General features: G+C 50.3%; 1 protein-coding gene and 1 long non-coding RNA gene across 2 annotated transcripts in view; both read left to right on the plus strand.

Moving 5' to 3' along the window:
- The window catches only part of LOC116958383 (polypeptide N-acetylgalactosaminyltransferase 10-like), a 79,816-nt gene extending 69,271 nt beyond the window's left edge, over positions 1-10,545 (plus strand). The window contains exons 11-14 of the mRNA XM_076056568.1: positions 1,725-2,132; positions 5,014-5,106; positions 8,597-8,737; positions 10,139-10,545. Of these exons, the coding sequence (XP_075912683.1) occupies positions 1,725-2,132; positions 5,014-5,106; positions 8,597-8,737; positions 10,139-10,276 (780 nt within the window). The 3' untranslated portion in view covers positions 10,277-10,545. The remainder of the gene's footprint in view (positions 1-1,724; positions 2,133-5,013; positions 5,107-8,596; positions 8,738-10,138) is intronic.
- A 52-nt stretch (positions 10,546-10,597) lies between these two features.
- LOC142907238 (uncharacterized) lies at positions 10,598-12,996 on the plus strand. Its single transcript, XR_012930876.1, has 2 exons — positions 10,598-11,457; positions 11,547-12,996. It is a non-coding gene; the product is annotated as an uncharacterized LOC142907238 (long non-coding RNA).
- The last annotated feature ends 4,650 nt before the right edge of the window (positions 12,997-17,646 follow it).

Here is a 17,646-nt window from a genome sequence, read left to right on the forward strand (position 1 = left end):
TGGCAGGCGCATCTTACAGATGACTAGTCGATGGTCAGAGGGCAGATCAGCTCCACGGTAGGTCCTGGTGTCAAGGACATGGGCTCGCATCCGCTGGTCCGTCACTATGTAGTCCAGCAGATGTTCTTGCTTGGACCCGGCATGCATCCATGATGTTGTTTGGATGCGCCGATGCCGGAACAGCGTGTTGGTAATTACAAGCCCACGGGCTGCACAAAAATCTAGCAGCCTCCTTCCGTTGTTATTGGGCTGATCTGGCCCATGCCCTCCATTCACTCCAGACCAGGTGTTAGCATCATGACCAACTCGGGCATTGAAGTCACCCAACAAGATGACTATCCCGAGGGGCCACTTTAGCCAGCACCTGTGACAGGAGGTCATAGAAGGCATCTGACTCATCGGCTTTGCCCGCATCCCTCCACGGATGTTCGTCTTCGGCGGGGGCATAATTAACCACGACCACCAATCCTCGCCTCCGATTGATGGGAAGGCGAGCCCAAAGTAGCCTGGGGCTTACAGCTTCCCACACCTCACCGCCACGCCCCCTTCATTCTTTTGTTCAAAAGAAGAGCCACTCCCTGTTGTTTGGCAGTCTGCTGCCCCGAGTAGAGGACTGTCCACCCCTCTGGGTGGCAGGAACCAGAACCGGTCCACCACCACCACTACCACCACCACTACCACCACCACTACCACCACCACTAACACCACCACCACTACCACCACCACCACCACCACTACCACTACCACCACCACTACCACTACCACCACCACTACCACCACTACCACCACCACTTACACCACCACCACCATCACTACCACCACCACTTACACCACCACTACCACCACTACCACCACCACTACCACCACCACTACCACCACCACTACCACTACCACCACTACCACCACCACTACCACCACCACTTACACCACCACTACCACCACCACTACCACCACTTACACCACCACTACCACCACCACTACCACCACCACTACCACCACTACCACCACCACTTACACCACCACTACCACCACCACTACCACCACTACCAGTACCACCACCACTTACACCACCACCACTACCACCACCACTACCACCACCACTACCACTACCACCACTACCACCACCACTACCACCACCACTTACACCACCACTACCACCACCACTACCACCACCACTTACACCACCACTACCACCACCACTACCACCACCACTACCACCACTACCACCACCACTTACACCACCACTACCACCACCACTACCACCACTACCAGTACCACCACCACTTACACCACCACCACTACCACCACTTACACCACCACCACCACCACAACCACCACCACCACTACCACCACCACCACAACCACCACCACCACCACCACTACCACCACCACCACAACCACCACCACCACCACCACAACCACCACCACTACCACCACAACCACTACCACCACCACCACCACCATCACCACCACCACCACCACCATCACCACTTACACCACCACCACCACCACCTCTTACACCACCACCATCACTACCACCACCACTACCACTACCACCACCACTACCACCACTTACACCACCACCACTACCACCACCACCTCTTACACCACCACCACTACCACCACCATCACCACTACCACCACAACCACCACCACCACTACCACCACCACCACCACCTCTTACACCACCACTACCCTCCCCCCCCCTCCTCCCCCTGGCCCAGAATCTGCGCCACGTGACTGACACGTGGCTGGGTGAGCACCGTGCCGCCGTCTTCCGCGCCCGACCCGAGCTGCTCCACCTCCAAGACGCCGGCGGTGACGTCACCGGCGGTGAAGACGCTGCCGGAGACGTCGCCGGAGACGTCGCCGGAGACGTCGCCGGAGACGTCACCGGCGCCGCCGCGGCGTCTCCGGCGACGTCTCCGGCGGCGCGCGATGGTGGGGGCGGGCGGGAGGGCGGGGAGGGGGAGGAGGAGGGGGAGGGGCGGGGCGTGCCCCCCCCCCGCCGCGAGCCCAGGAGGGTGGGGGGCCGCGAGTGCCGCAGCTCCGCGTGGTTCCTGCGCGAGGTGGCGCCCGACATCCTGCGCCACTTCCCGCTCCACGAGCCGCCCCCAGTCGCCCGAGGAAAGGTGGGCGGGGTCGCTGGGTGGGCGTGGCCGCTGGGCGGGCGGGGTCGCTGGGTGGGCGGGGCCGCTGGGTGGGCGGGGCCGCTGGGTGGGCGGGGTCGCTGGGTGGGCGGGGCCGCTGGGTGGGCGGGGCCGCTGGGTGGGCGGGGCCGCTGGGCGGGCGGGGTCGCTGGGTGGGCGGGGTCGCTGGTTGGGCGTGGTCAGTAGGTGGGCGGGGTCACTAGGTGGGCAGGGCCGCTGGGTGGGCGGGGCCGCTGGGTGAGCGGGTCCGCTGGGTGGGCGTGGTCGCTGGGTGGGTGTGGTCGCTGGGCGTGCGGGGTCACGGGGTGGGCGGGGCCGCTGGGTGGGCGTGGTCACTAGGTGGGCGGGGTCGCTGGGTGGGCGGGGCCGTTGGGTGGGCGGGGCCGCTGGGCGGGCGTGGTCACTAGGTGGGCGGGGTCGCTGGGTGGGCGGGGCCGCTGGGTGGGCGGGGTCGCTGGGCGGGCGGGGCCGCTGAGTGGGGGGGGGCGGGGCTTGCCGATGACGTCCGTGTACGTCATCATTCACCTCCCAGGCAAATCCCGGGAGGTGAAGAGAAAGAAGACGGAGAAGGGACGGGGAGGGAGGAGTTAGTAGTTAGTTAGTGGTAGTTAGTTAGTAGTTAGTAGTGGTAGTTAGTTAGTAGTTAGTAGTGGTAGTTAGTTAGTAGTTAGTAGTGGTAGTTAGTTAGTAGTTAGTAGTGGTAGTTAGTTAGTAGTTAGTAGTGGTAGTTAGTTAGTAGTTAGTAGTGGTAGTTAGTAGTTAGTAGTGGTAGTTAGTTAGTAGTTAGTAGTGGTAGTTAGTTAGTAGTTAGTAGTGGTAGTTAGTAGTTAGTAGTGGTAGTTAGTAGTTAGTAGTGGTAGTTAGTTAGTAGTTAGTAGTGGTAGTTAGTTAGTAGTTAGTAGTGGTAGTTAGTAGTTAGTAGTGGTAGTTAGTAGTTAGTAGTGGTAGTTAGTTAGTAGTTAGTAGTGGTAGTTAGTAGTTGTAGTTAGTTAGTAGTTAGTAGTGGTAGTTAGTAGTTAGTAGTGGTAGTTAGTTAGTAGTTAGTAGTGGTAGTTAGTAGTTAGTAGTGGTAGTTAGTTAGTAGTTAGTAGTGGTAGTTAGTAGTTAGTAGTGGTAGTTAGTTAGTAGTGGTAGTTAGTAGTTAGTTAGTGGTAGTTAGTTAGTAAGTGGTAGTTAGTAGTTAGTTAGTGGTAGTTAGTTAGTAGTGGTAGTTAGTGGTAGTTAGTTAGTAGTGGTAGTTAGTGGTAGTTAGTTAGTAGTGGTAGTTAGTGGTAGTTAGTTAGTAGTGGTAGTTAGTAGTGGTAGTTCGTTAGTAGTTAGTAGTGGTAGTTAGTTAGTAGTTAGTAGTGGTAGTTAGTTAGTAGTTAGTAGTGGTAGTTAGTTAGTAGTGGTAGTTAGTAGTTAGTTAGTGGTAGTTAGTTAGTAAGTGGTAGTTAGTAGTTAGTTAGTGGTAGTTAGTTAGTAGTGGTAGTTAGTGGTAGTTAGTTAGTAGTGGTAGTTAGTGGTAGTTAGTAGTGTTTAGTTAGTAGTTAGTTAGTGGTAGTTAATTAGTAGTGGTAGTTAGTAGTTAGTTAGTGGTAGTTAGTGGTAGTTGGTGGTAGTTAGTGGTAGTTAGTTAGTGGTAGTTAGTGGTAGTTAGTTAGTGGTAGTTTGTAGTTAGTTAGTGGTAGTTAGTTAGTAGTGGTAGTTAGTGGTAGTTAGTTAGTAGTGGTAGTTAGTGGTAGTTAGTTAGTAGTGGTAGTTAGTAGTTAGTTAGTGGTAGTTAGTTAGTAGCGGTAGTTAGTGGTAGTTAGTAGTTAGTAGTGGTAGTTAGTAGTTAGTTAGTGGTAGTTAGTTAGTAGTGGTAGTTAGTGGTAGTTAGTTAGTAGTGGTAGTTAGTAGTTAGTTAGTGGTAGTTAGTGGTAGTTAGTTAGTAGCAGTTAGTGGTAGTTAGTTAGTGGTAGTTAGTTAGTAGTTAGTTAGTGGTAGTTAGTTAGTTAGTGGTAGTTAGTTAGTAGTGGTAGTTAGTAGTTAGTTAGTGGTAGTTAGTGGTAGTTAGTTAGTAGTAGTTAGTGGTAGTTAGTTAGTGGTAGTTAGTTAGTAGTTAGTTAGTGGTAGTTAGTTAGTGGTAGTTAGTTAGTGGTAGTTAGTAGTAGTTAGTTAGTAGTAGTTAGTAGTGGTAGTTAGTGGTAGTAGTTAGTTAGTGGTAGTTAGTTAGTAGTGGTAGTTAGTAGTTAGTTAGTAGTGGTAGTTAGTGGTAGTTAGTTAGTGGTAGTTAGTTAGTTAGTAGTAGTTAGTAGTTAGTTAGTAGTGGCAGTAACCATCGTCTGTGAGCGCCTCGCGACAATCAGCAACACCTTGGGGTCTGGCAGACTCTGAGTGGTGGTGGTGGTGGCCGCTGTTGTTGTTATTGTTGATGTTGTTGTTGATATTGTTGATGTTGTTATTGTTGTTGTTGTTGATGTTGTTGTTGATGTTGTTGTTGTCGTTGTTGATGTTGTTGTTGATGTTGTTGTTGTTGATGTTGTTGTTAATGTTGTTGTTGATGTTGTGGTTGATGTTGTTGATGATGTTGTTGATGTTGTTGATGTTGTTGTTGATGTTGTTGTTAATGTTGTTGTTGTGGTTGATGTTGTTGATGATGTTATTGTTGTTGTTGTTGATGTTGTTGTTGTTGATGTTGTTGTTGATGTTGTTGTTGTCGTTGTTGATGTTGTTGTCGTTGTTGATGTTGTTGTTGATGTTGTTGTCGTTGTTGTTGTTGATGTTGTTGTTGTTGATGTTGTTGATGTTGTTGATGTTGTTGTTGATGTTGTTGATGTTGTTGTTGATGTTGTTGTTGTTGATGTTGTTGATGATGTTGTTGTTGTTGTTGGGACCCCAGGTAAGGAACCTGGCTCTCAGGATGTGCCTCTCGGCCAGGGCGGATCTACGAAGCCTCGAGATGAGGCGCTGCAAGCTGGGGCTGCCTGGTCAGGTGGGCCAACAACAACCACAACCACACCAACAACAACAACCACACCACCAACAACCACACCACCACCAACAACAACAACCACAACCACACCACCAACATCAACCACCCCACCAACAACAACAACACCAACCACAACCACCAACAACAACCACACCACCACCAAAAACAACACCAACCACACCACCAACAACAACAACCACAGCCACACCACCAACCACAACCACACCACCACCAACAACCACACCACACCAACAACCAAACCAACAACCACACCAACAACAACAACCACAACCACACCAACAACCACACCAACAACCACACTACCAACATCAACCACACCAACAACAACCACACCACCACAACAACACCACCACCAACAACCACAACCACACCACCAACATCAACCACAACCACACCACCAACAACAACACCAACCACACCACCAACAACAACAACCACACCACCACCAACCACACCACCACCAACAACCACAACCACACCACCAACATCAACCACAACCACACCACCAACAACAACACCAACCACACCACCAACAACAACAACCACACCACCACCAACCACACCACCACCAACCACACCACCAACAACAACAACCACACCACCACCAACCACACCACCAACAACAACAACCACACCACCACCAACCAACACCAACAACCACACCACCAACACCAAACACACCACCAACCACACCATCCACACCACCACCACCACCAACACCCACCCCCCACCAACACCACCGGTGCCAGACCAGAGAACGCAAAAATGGCTCGGGGTGAGCCACTGCCAAAGTACTAAGCAAAAAGAATCACCCCTTTACATATGTAGGACAGGGGTGTGGACATCTTTGTTTCTGCCAAGGGCCATTTGGATATTTATATAACATCATTCGCGGGCCATCAATTGAAAAATTTGCCCGTTATATTTGGTCAAATACTGCAGAACGTGAAGAACCACTGGCATCTACATAAGCAGAACGTGAGGAACCAGTGGCATCTACATCTACAGAACGTGAAGAACCAGTGGCATCTACATCTGCAGAACGTGAAGAACCAGCGGCATCTACATCTACAGAACGTGAATAACCAGTGGAATCTACATCTGCAGAACGTGAAGAACCAGCGGCATCTACATCTGTAGAACGTGAAGAATCAGTGGCATCTACATCAGCAGAACGTGAAGAACCAGCGGCATCTACATCTGCAGAACGTGAAGAACCAGTGGCATCTACATCTGCAGAACGTGAAGAACAAGTGGCATCTACATCTGCAGAACGTGAAGAACCAGTGGCATCTACATCTGCAGAACGTGAAGAACCACTGGCATCTACATCTGCAGAACGTGAAGAACCAGTGGCATCTACATCTGCAGAACGTGAAGAACCAGCGGAATCTACATCTGCAGAACGTGAAGAACCAGTGGCATCTACATCTGCAGAACATGAAGAACCAGTGTCATCTACATCTACAGAACATGAAAAACCTGTGGCATCTACATCTGCAGAACGTGAAGAACCAGTGGCATATACATCTGCAGAACGTGAATAACCAGTGGCATCTACATCTGCAGAACGTGAAGAACCAGTGGCATCTACATCTGCAGAACGTGAAGAACCAGTGTCATATACATCTGCAGAATGTGAAGAACCAGTGGCATCTACATCTGTAGAACGTGAAGAACCAGTGGCATCTACATCTGCAGAACGTGAAGAACCAGTGGCATCTACATCTGCAGAACGTGAAGAACCAGTGGCATCTACATCTGTAGAACGTGAAGAACCCGTGGCATCTACATCTACAGAACGTGAAGAACCAGTAGCATCTACATCTACAGAACGTGAAGAACTAGTGGCATCTACATCTGCAGAAGGTGAAGAACCAGTGACATCTACATCTGCAGAACGTGAAGAACCAGTGGCATCTACATCTGCAGAACGTGAAGAACCAGTGGCATCTACATCTGTAGAACGTGAAGAACCAGTGGCATCTACATCTGCAGAACGTGAAAAACCAGCGGCATTTACATCTGCAGAACGTGAAGAACCAGTGGCATCTACATCTGCAGAACGTGAAGAACCAGTGGCATCTACATCTGCAGAACATGAAGAACCAGTGTCATCTACATCTGCAGAACATGAAAAACCTGTCGCATCTACATCTGCAGAACGTGAAGAGCCAGTGGCATATACATCTGCAGAACGTGAAGAACCAGTGGCATCTACATTTGCAGAACGTGAAGAACCAGTGGCATCTACATCTGTAGAACGTGAAGAACCAGTGGCATCTACATCTGCAGAACGTGAAGAACCAGCGGCATTTACATCTGCAGAACGTGAAGAACCAGTGGTATCTACATATACAGAGCATGAAGAACCAGTGGCATCTACATCTGCAGAACGTGAAGAGCCAGTGGCATCTACATCTGCAGAACGTGAAGAACCAGTGGCATCTACATCTGCAGAACGTGAAGAACCAGTGGCATCTACATCTGCAGAACTTGAAGAACCAGTGGAATCTACATCTGTAGAACGTGAAGAACCAGTGGCATCTACATCTGCAGAAGGTGAAGAACCAGTGGCATCTACATCTGTAGAACGTGAAGAACCAGTAGCATCTACATCTGCAGAACGTGAAGAACCAGTGGCATCTACAGCTACAGAACGTGAAGAACCAGTGGCATCTACATATACAGAACATGAAGAACCAGTGGAATCTACATCTACAGAACGTGAAGATCCAGTGACATCTACATCAGCAGAACGTGAAGAACCAGTGGCATCTACATCTACAGAACGTGAAGAACCAGTGGCATCTACATCTGCAGAACGTGAAGAACCAGTGGCATCTTCATCTGCAGAACGTGAAGAACCAGTGGCATCTTCATCTGCAGAACGTGAAGAACCAGTGGCATCTACATCTGCAGAACGTGAAGAACCAGTGGTATCTACATATACAGAGCATGAAGAACCAGTGGCATCTACATCTGCAGAACGTGAAGATCCAGTGGCATCTACATCTACAGAACGTGAAGAACCAGTGGCATCTACATATACAGAGCATGAAGAACCAGTGGCATCTACATCTGCAGAACGTGAAGATCCAGTGGTATCTACATCTGCAGAACGTGAAGAACCAGTGGTATCTACATGAGATTATACACCGCCGTGCAATGTGTTTGGAATCGACGGGATTAAAGTTGGGACTTATAAACAAATCGACTTACGAACAGGGTACCTCTGGAACCTAACTCGTTCGTAAGTAGAGGAGTATTCTTCACCTGCACGATGGCGAACTTGACGTCAGACTTCGCTCGTAGAGTTCGCTTGCGTTCCTTCGGAGAATTCATGAACCCCGTTGCCATCGCGATGACACATGCGTATGTACGTCATCGGTTTAACGTCGTCATAACGACGTCATAACGTCGTCGTAACGTCACCACCCCTCCCCCAACTGCCCTTCCCCCCCACTAGAACTTGACGCTGTCGTGGCGCGGGGAGCTGCGAGTGGGGGGGGCCTGCATGGACGCCGTGGCGGCGGGGAGAGACGCTCGCCTCCTGCCCTGCCACGGGGAGAGGGGCAACCAGCATTGGGAGATGGTGCCCTTACTGCCGGTGAGATAGGGGAGATGGTGCCCTTACTGCCGGTGAGATAGGGGAGATGGTGCCTTTACTGCCGGTGAGATAGGGGAGATGGTGCACTTACTGCCGGTGAGATAGGGGAGATGGTGCCCTTACTGCCGGTGAGATAGGGGAGATGGTGCCCTTACTGCCGGTGAGATAGGGGAGATGGTGCACTTACTACCGGTGAAACGGGGGAGATGGTGCACTTACTACCGGTTGAAATGGTGCACTAACTACCGGTGAGATAGGGGAGATGGTGCACTTACTGCTGGTGAAATAGGGGAGATGGTGCACTTACTACTGGTGAGACGGGGGAGATGGTGTACTTACTACCGGTGAGATAGGGGAGATGGTGCACTTACTGCCGGTGAGATAGGGGAGATGGTGCACTTACTGCCGGTGAGACAGGGGAGATGGTGCACTTACTGCCGGTGAGATAGGGGAGATGGTGCACTTACTGCCGGTGAGATAGGGGAGATGGTGCACTTACTACCGGTGAGATAGTGAGATGGTGCACTTACTGCCGGTGAGATAGGGGAGATGGTGCACTTACTGCCGGTGAGACAGGGGAGATGGTGCCTTTACTGCCGGTGAGATAGGGGAGATGGTGCACTTACTGCCGGTGAGATAGGGGAGATGGTGCACTTACTGCCGGTGAGACAGGGGAGATGGTGCACTTACTGGCGGTGAGATAGGGGAGATGGTGCACTTACTGCCGGTGAGATAGGGGAGATGGTGCACTTACTGCCGGTGAGACGGGGGAGATGGTGCACTTACTGCCGGTGAGATAGGGGAGATGGTGCACTTACTGCTGGTGAGATAGGGGAGATGGTGCACTTACTACCGGTGAGAATTTTTTACAATAAACTACATAAACAACATGTACCACCAAACCCTAGAGCAATATCAGTCAGTTGTAGTAGTGATTGTAGTGGTGGTTGTTGTTGTTGTTGTCGTGGTGGTTGTAGTAGTAGTGGTTGTTGATGTGGTTGTAGTAGTTGTGGTTGTTGATGTGGTTGTGGTAGTGGTTGTAGTAGTAGTGGTTGTGGTTGTTTCCGTGACTGTAGTTGTTGACGTGGTTGTGGTAGTGGTTGTCGCGGTGGTAGTAGTGGTTGTTGTTGTTGTCGTGGTTGTTGACGTGGTTGTGGTAGTGGTTGTTGTGGTGGTTGTTGTTGTTGTCGTGGTTGTTGACGTGGTTGTGGTAGTGGTTGTTGATGTGGTAGTGGTTGTAGTAGTAGTGGTTGTTGTTGTTGTTGTTGTCGTGGCTGTGGTTGTGGAAGTGGTTGTTGTTGTCGTGGTTGTTGACGTGGTAGTAGTGGTTGTTGTTGTTGTCGTGGTTGTTGACGTGGTTGTTGTTGTTGTTGTTGTGGCCCTTCCCCCACCCCCCGACAGCAACGGAAGTCGCCACCGTCCCTGCTGCTCCACGCGGTCACGCGGTCCTGCCTGGAAGCCCGCGCAGCCTCCAGCCAACCGGCGCTCTCGCTGCGCCCATGTGACCCCGCGGTAGCCAATCAGCAGTGGGTGCTGTGAGCCGCCACGCCTGGCCACCACCGGAGAGTGACTTTCTGGGGGGCGTGGTCGAGGGCAGAGGGGGGCGTGGTCGAGGGCAGAGGGGGGCGTGGTCAAGGGCAGGGGCGGGGACCCCCCCACCCCCCACCCCCACCACTCCAACGATTGAAGATCTCCACGAGATTCGAAGACGACAAAATCTCCGACGGCGTCCCAAAGTTGCCGCTGTTTGTTGAGTTGCCTGCGACTATTGTGGGGGGCAGGGGGGGGGAGCCTGGGGGGACAGGGGGGGGCTGATGATCCCCCCACTCCCCCCCCACCACCACCCACCCACCACCCACCCACCACCCACCCACCACCCACCACCACCCACCCACCACCCTTACAATCCCGTGGTTGCGTCGGAAGCAAGTTGCGTTCAACGTGCCCCCTCGGTCGCGCGCGCAATCGGTTGCGCGGGCAATCGGTTGCACGGGCAATCGGTTGCACGGGCAATCGGTGGCACGGGCAATCGGTCGCGCGGGCAATCGGTTGCACGGGCAATCGGTCGGGCGGGCAATCGGTTGCGCGGGCAATCGGTTGCGCGGGCAATCGGTTGCACGGGCAATCGGTTGCGCGGGCAATCGGTTGCACGGGCAATCGGTCGGGCGGGCAATCGGTTGCGTGGGCAATCGGTTGCACGGGCAATCGGTTGCACGGGCGACTCGGTTGCGCGGGCAATTGGTTGCACGGGCAATCGGTTGCACGGGCAATCGGTCGCGCGGGCAATCGGTTGCACGGGCAATCGGTTGCACGGGCAATCGGTTGCACGGGCGACTCGGTTGCACGGTTGCGAGCAACTCAGATTGCGTGCGTACTCGCTATATCCTGCGACGGAATTATCGCGCGTTGCGCGGGTTTTGTCGTCCCTGCAACCGGTTGCGATCAGCCGAGGCAACCAGTTGCTAACATTCCTCTCACGAACACGACGGCTTTCGATTGGCCACGAAGTGGCAGTGACGTCACCACGGCGCCTGTGCCAGGCTAGGTGCACCTCGAGGCCGTCACTTGAAGAAGTGCGGAAGGCTCTCCGCTGTTGGCAGGAGAAGGTCACGTGACAGACCAAGCAGGTGCCATGGGTTGACTGCTGCTGTGCCAGGCTAGGTGCAGGAGGAGGAGGTCACGGGACAGACACATGCACTCTAACATACACACAGACAAAGGTCCCCCGTGTAGCCTCTAGCAGGCTGTAGGGGCAAGTGCTGTTAGCGAGTAGCAGCAGCAGTGTCTATGAAGGTAGACACAGACAAAGGTCCCCCGTGTAGCCTCTAGCAGGCTGTAGGGGCAAGTGCTGTTGGTAGCGAGTAGCAGCAGCAGGGTCTATGAAGGTAGACACAGACAAAGGTCCCCCGTGTAGCCTTTAGCAGGCTGTAGGGGCAAGTGCTGTTAGTAGCGAGTAGCAGCAGCAGTGTCTATGAAGGTAGACACAGACAAAGGTCCCCCGTGTAGCCTCTAGCAGGCTGTAGGGGCAAGTGCTGTCAGCAGCAGCAACGCTACCTATGAAGGCTACCGGCACTGTGGCACACACAGAGGGGGTGGTGGGTTGGTCAGCACCACCACGCCCGGCCGCCTTTGTCTCTCCCCCAGCGTTTAAGTGAACTCGACACATTCGAACCGGGGTAATCCTTCGAGGCTGAGTCAACCTAGGAGGAGGAGGGGGGGGGGTCCCTCTCTGAACTAGGGGCGGCGGGGGGGGGTCCCCCCACTCGAGATAAAATAGTAAAGTAGAATTCGCGAAGACTCCGCTGCTGGATGGAGGCATCGCGTTCGTCTCTCTCCTCTCTCTCTCCTCTCTCTCCTTTTTTTAACGATCCGAGGGAACGGGAAGATGCTCTCGGTGTGTAGTCGCCACTTTGCTCCGTTCGTCATTTCGCTTTGCTTCATGTAAACACTCCACCCCCACCCCCCATTTTTTAAAGGAAAGATTTCAACGAAAGATTTCACGCTCCGCTCTCCTTACCCATTCCCACTCTCTCTGTCTACCCCCTCTCTCTCTCTACCCCCTCTCTCTCTACCCCTCTCTCTCTCTACCCCCTCTCTTTCTCTCTATCCCCTCTCTGTCTCTACCCCCCCCTCTCTGTCTACCCCCTCTCTCTCTCTACCCCCTCTCTCTCTACCCCCTCTCTCTCTACCCCCTCTCTCTCTACCCTCTCTCTCTCTACCCCCTCTCTCTCTACCCCCTCTGTCTCTACCCCCTCTCTCTCTACCCTCTCTCTCTCTACCCCCTCTCTCTACCCCCTCTCTCTCTACCCCCTCTCTCTCTCTACCCCCTCTGTCTCTACCCCCTCTCTCTCTACCCCCTCTCTCTCTCTCTACCCCCCTCTCTCTCTACCCCCTCTCTCTCTACCCCCTCTCTCTCTACCCCCTCCCTCTCTCTACCCCCTCTCTCTCTCTACCCCCTCTCTCTCTACCCTCCCTCTCTCTCTACCCCCCCCCCTCTCTCTACCCCCCTCTCTCTCTACCCCCTCCTCTCTGCACGCCGTGGCGTAGGTTGGAGTATTTGGGGGGGGGGGGGTAGGAGGGGGGTCTTCGACCATACTTGACCACTCTGGTCGGTGGGAAAGTTGTAATGGGGGCGTGGTAAAGTGCCACTGATGGTGGCCGTGACCGGTGATGGAACGGAGGTGGCTTTGGGGTTTCCAGCGCAGTGCGCTAACCACTGCGCCACCACTCTCCCTATGTAAGTAAACCCTCTGTGAGTCTATGGGTCTCTGTGTGAGTCTATGGGTCTCTGTGTGAGTCTATGGGTCTCTGTGTGAGTCTCTGTGTGAGTCTATGGGTCTCTGTGTGAGTCTATGGGTCTCTGTGTGAGTCTCTGTGTGAGTCTATGGGTGAGTCTATGGGTCTCTGTGTGAGTCTATGGGTCTCTGTGTGAGTCTCTGGGTCTCTGTGTGAGTCTGTGGGTCTCTGTGTGAGTCTCTGTGTGAGTCTCTGTGTGAGTCTATGGGTCTCTGTGTGAGTCTCTGGGTCTCTGTGTGAGTCTATGGGTCGCTGTGTGAGTCTCTGTGTGAGTCTCTGTGTGAGTCTATGGGTCTCTGTGTGAGTCTCTGGGTCTCTGTGTGAGTCTCTGGGTCTCTGTGTGAGTCTATGGGTCGCTGTGTGAGTCTCTGTGTGAGTCTATGGGTCTCTGTGTGGTGAGTCTATGGGTCGCTGTGTGAGTCTCTGTGTGAGTCTCTGTGTGAGTCTATGGGTCTCTGTGTGAGTCTCTGTGTGAGTCTATGGGTCTCTGTGTGAGTCTATGGATCTCTGTGTGAGTCTATGGGTCTCTGTGTGAGTCTATGGGTCTCTGCGTGAGTCTATGGGTCTCTATGTGAGTCTATGGGTCTCTGTGTGAGTCTCTGTGTGAGTCTATGGGTCTCTGTGTGAGTCTATGGGTCTCTGTGTGAGTCTATGGGTCGCTGTGTGAGTCTCTGTGTGAGGCTATGGGTCTCTGTGTGAGTCTATGGATCTCTGTGTGAGTCTATGGGTCTCTGTGTGAGTCTATGGGTCTCTGCGTGAGTCTATGGGTCTCTGTGTGAGCCTATGGGTCTCTGTGTGAGTCTATGGGTCTCTGTGTGAGTCTATGGGTCGCTGTGTGAGTCTATGGGTCGCTGTGTGAGTCTCTGTGTGAGTCTCTGTGTGAGTCTATGGGTTTGTGTGTGAGTCTCTGTGTGAATCTATGGGTTTGTGTGTGAGTTTATGGGTCTCTGTGTGAGACTATGGGTCTGTGTGTGAGTCTATGGGTCTCTGTGTGAGTCTCTGTGTGAGTCTATGGGTTTCTGTGTGAGTCTCTGTGTGAGTCTATGGGTCTCTGTGTGAGTCTATGGGTCTCTGTGAGTCTATGAGTCTCTGTGTGAGTCTATGGGGCTCTGTGTGAGTCTCTGTGTGAGTCTATGGGTCTCTGTGTGAGTCTATGGGTCTCTGTGTGAGTCTGTGGGTCTCTGTGTGAGTCTATGGGTCTCTGTGTGAGTCTATGGATATCTGTATGAGTCTATGGGTCTGTGTGAGTCTATGGGTCTCTGTGTGAGTCTATGGGTTTCTGTGTGAGTATATGTCTGTGTGAGTCTATGTCTGTGTGAGTCTATGTCTGTGTGAGTCTATTTGTGAGTCTATAGGTCTGTGGGAGTCGATGGGTCTGTCTGAGTCTATGGGTCTGTGTGAGTCTATGGGTCTCTGTGTGAGTCTATGGTTTTCTGCGTGAGTCTCAGTGTGAGACTATGGGTTTCTGTGCGAGTCTCTGTGTGAGTCTATGGGTCTCTGTGTGAGTGTATGGTTTTCTGTGTGAGGCTATGGGTTTCTGTGTGAGTCTCTGTGTGAATCTATGGGTCTCTGTGTGAGTGTATGGTTTTCTGTGTGAGTCTATGGGTTTCTGTGTGAGTATATGGGTTTCTGTGTGAGTCTGTCTGAGTCTATGAGTCTGTGTGAGTCTATGTGAGTCTATAGGTCTCTGTGTGAGTCTATGGGTTCATGCGTGAGTCTATGTCTGAGTCTATGGGTCTGTGAGTCTATGGGTCTCTGTGTGAGTCTATGGGTCTCTGTGTAAGTTTATATGTGAGTCTATGGGTCTGTATGAGTCTATATGTGAGTCTATGGTGTTCTGTGTGTCTATGGGTTCATACGTGAGTCTATGGATCTCTGTATGAGTCTATGGGTCTGTGTGAGTCTATGGGTCTCTGTGTGAGTCTATGGGTTTCTGTGTGAGTCTATGTCTGTGTGAGTCTATTTGTGAGTCTATAGGTCTGTGGGAGTCTATGCGTCTCTGTGTGAGTCTATGGGTCTGTGTGAGTCTACATGTGAGTATATGGGTCTCTGTGGGAGTCTATGGGTCTCTGTGTGAGTCTATGGGTCTCTGTGTGAGTCTATGGGTTTCTGTGCGAGTTTATGTCCGAGTCTATGGGTCTGTATGAGTCTATATGTGAGTCTATGGTGCTCTATGTAAATCTATAGGTTTATGCGTGAGTCTCTGTGTGAGGCTATGGGTCTCTATGTGAGTCTATGGGTTTCTGTGTGAGTCTAGGTCTGTGTGAGTTTACATGTGAGTATGGATCTCTGTGTAAGTCTATGGGTTTCTGTGTGAGTCTATGTGTTTCTGTCTGAGTCTATGGGTTTCTGTGTGAGTCTATGGGTGTCTATGTGAGTCTATGGGTCTGAGAAAGTCTATATGTGAGTCTATAGGTCTCTGTGCGTCTATGGGTTTCCATGTGAGTCTGTGGGTCTCTGTGAGTCTATGGGTTCCTGCGAGTCTATGGGTCTCTGTGAGTATATGGGTCTGTGCGAATCTATGGGTCTCTGTGAGTCTATGGGTGTATGTGTGAGTTTATGTCTGAGTTTCATTACCCTAGTAACACAAGTAGCTGCTAATGCGACTTATCAATGTCTCATTATCCTAGTAACACAAGTAGCTACTAATGTTACTTATCAGTGTCTCATTATCCTAGTAGCACAAGTAGCTACTAATGCGACTTATCAGTGTCTTATTACCCTAGTAACACAAGTAGCTATTAATGTTACTTATCAGTGTCTCATTATCCTAGTAACACAAGTAACTACTAATGCGACTTATCAGTGTCTCATTATCCTAGTAACACAAGTAGCTACTAATGCGACTTATCAGTGCCTCATTATCCTAGTAGCACAAGTAGCTGCTAATGCGACTTATCAGTGTCTCATTATCCTAGTAACACAAGTAGCTACTAATGCGACTTATCAGTGTCTCATTACCCTAGTAACACAAGTAGCTATTAATGTTACTTATCAGTGTCTCATTATCCTAGTAACACAAGTAGCTACTAATGCGACTTATCAGTGTCTCATTACCCTAGTAACACAAGTAGCTACTAATGCGACTTATCAGTGTCTCATTATCCTAGTAACACAAGTAGCTACTAATGCGACTTATCAGTGTCTCATTATCCTAGTAGCACAAGTAGCTACTAATGCGACTTATCAGTGACTCATTATCCTAGTAGCACAAGTAGCTACTAATGCGACTTATCAGTGTCTCATTATCCTAGTAACACAAGCAGCTACTAATGCGACTTATTAGTGTCTCATTATCCTAATAACACAAGTAGCTACTAATGCGACTTATCAGTGTCTATTATCCTAGTAACACAAGTAGCTAATAATGCGACTTATCAGTGTCTCATTATCCTAATAACACAAATAGCTACTAATGCGACTTATCAGTGTCTCATTATCCTAGTAACACAAGCAGCTACTAATGCGACTTATTAGTGTCTCATTATCCTAATAACACAAGTAGCTACTAATAGGACTTATCAGTGTCTCATTATCCTAGTAACACAAGTAGCTACTAATGCAACTTATCAGTGTCTATTATCCTAGTAACACAAGTAGCTACTAATAGGACTTATCAGTGTCTCATTATCCTAGTAACACAAGTAGCTACTAATGCGACTTATCAGTGTCTCATCCTAGTAACACAAGTAGCTACTAATGCGACTTATCAGTGTATCATTATCCTAGTAACACAAGTAGCTACTAATGCGACTTATCAGTGTCTCATTATCCTAGTAACACAAGTAGCTACTAATGCGACTTATCAGTGTCTCATTATCCTAGTAGCACAAGTAGCTACTAATGCGACTTATCAGTGCCTCATTATCCTAGTAACACAAGTAGCTACTAATGCGACTTATCAGTGTATCATTATCCTAGTAACACAAGTAGCTACTAATGCGACTTATCAGTGTCTCACTACCCTAGTAACAAAAGTAGCTACTAATGCCACTTATCAGTGTCTCATTACCCTATAGTAACACAAGTAACTACTAATGCGACTTATCAGTGTCTCATTATCCTAATAACACAAGTAGCTACTAATGCGACTTATCAGTGTCTCATTACCCTAGTAACACAAGTAGCTACTAATGCGACTTATCAGTGTCTCATTATCCTAATAACACAAGTAGCTACTAATGCGACTTATTAGTGTCTCATTATCCTAGTAACACAAGTAGCTACTAATGCGACTTATCAGTGTCTCATTATCCTAGTAACACAAGTAGCTACTAATGCGACTTATCAGTGTCTCATTACCCTATAGTAACACAAGTAGCTACTAATGCGACTTATCAGTGTCTCATTACCCTAGTAACACAAGTAGCTACTAATGCGACTTATCAGTGTATCATTATCCTAGTAACACAAGTAGCTACTAATGCGACTTATCAGTGTCTCATTACCCTAGTAACACAAGTAGCTACTAATGTTACTTATCAGTGTCTGATCATCCTAGTAACACAAGTAGCTACTTATGTTACTTATCAGTGTCTCATTATCCTAGTAACACAAGTAGCTACTAATGCGACTTATCAGTGTCTCATTATCCTAGTAGCACAAGTAATTAC

This window comes from Petromyzon marinus, chromosome 76 (assembly GCF_048934315.1).
Source record: "Petromyzon marinus isolate PM22_M1 ecotype Great Lakes invasive population chromosome 76, UKy_Petmar_22M1.pri1.0, whole genome shotgun sequence".
Lineage (NCBI taxonomy): Eukaryota > Metazoa > Chordata > Hyperoartia > Petromyzontiformes > Petromyzontidae > Petromyzon > Petromyzon marinus.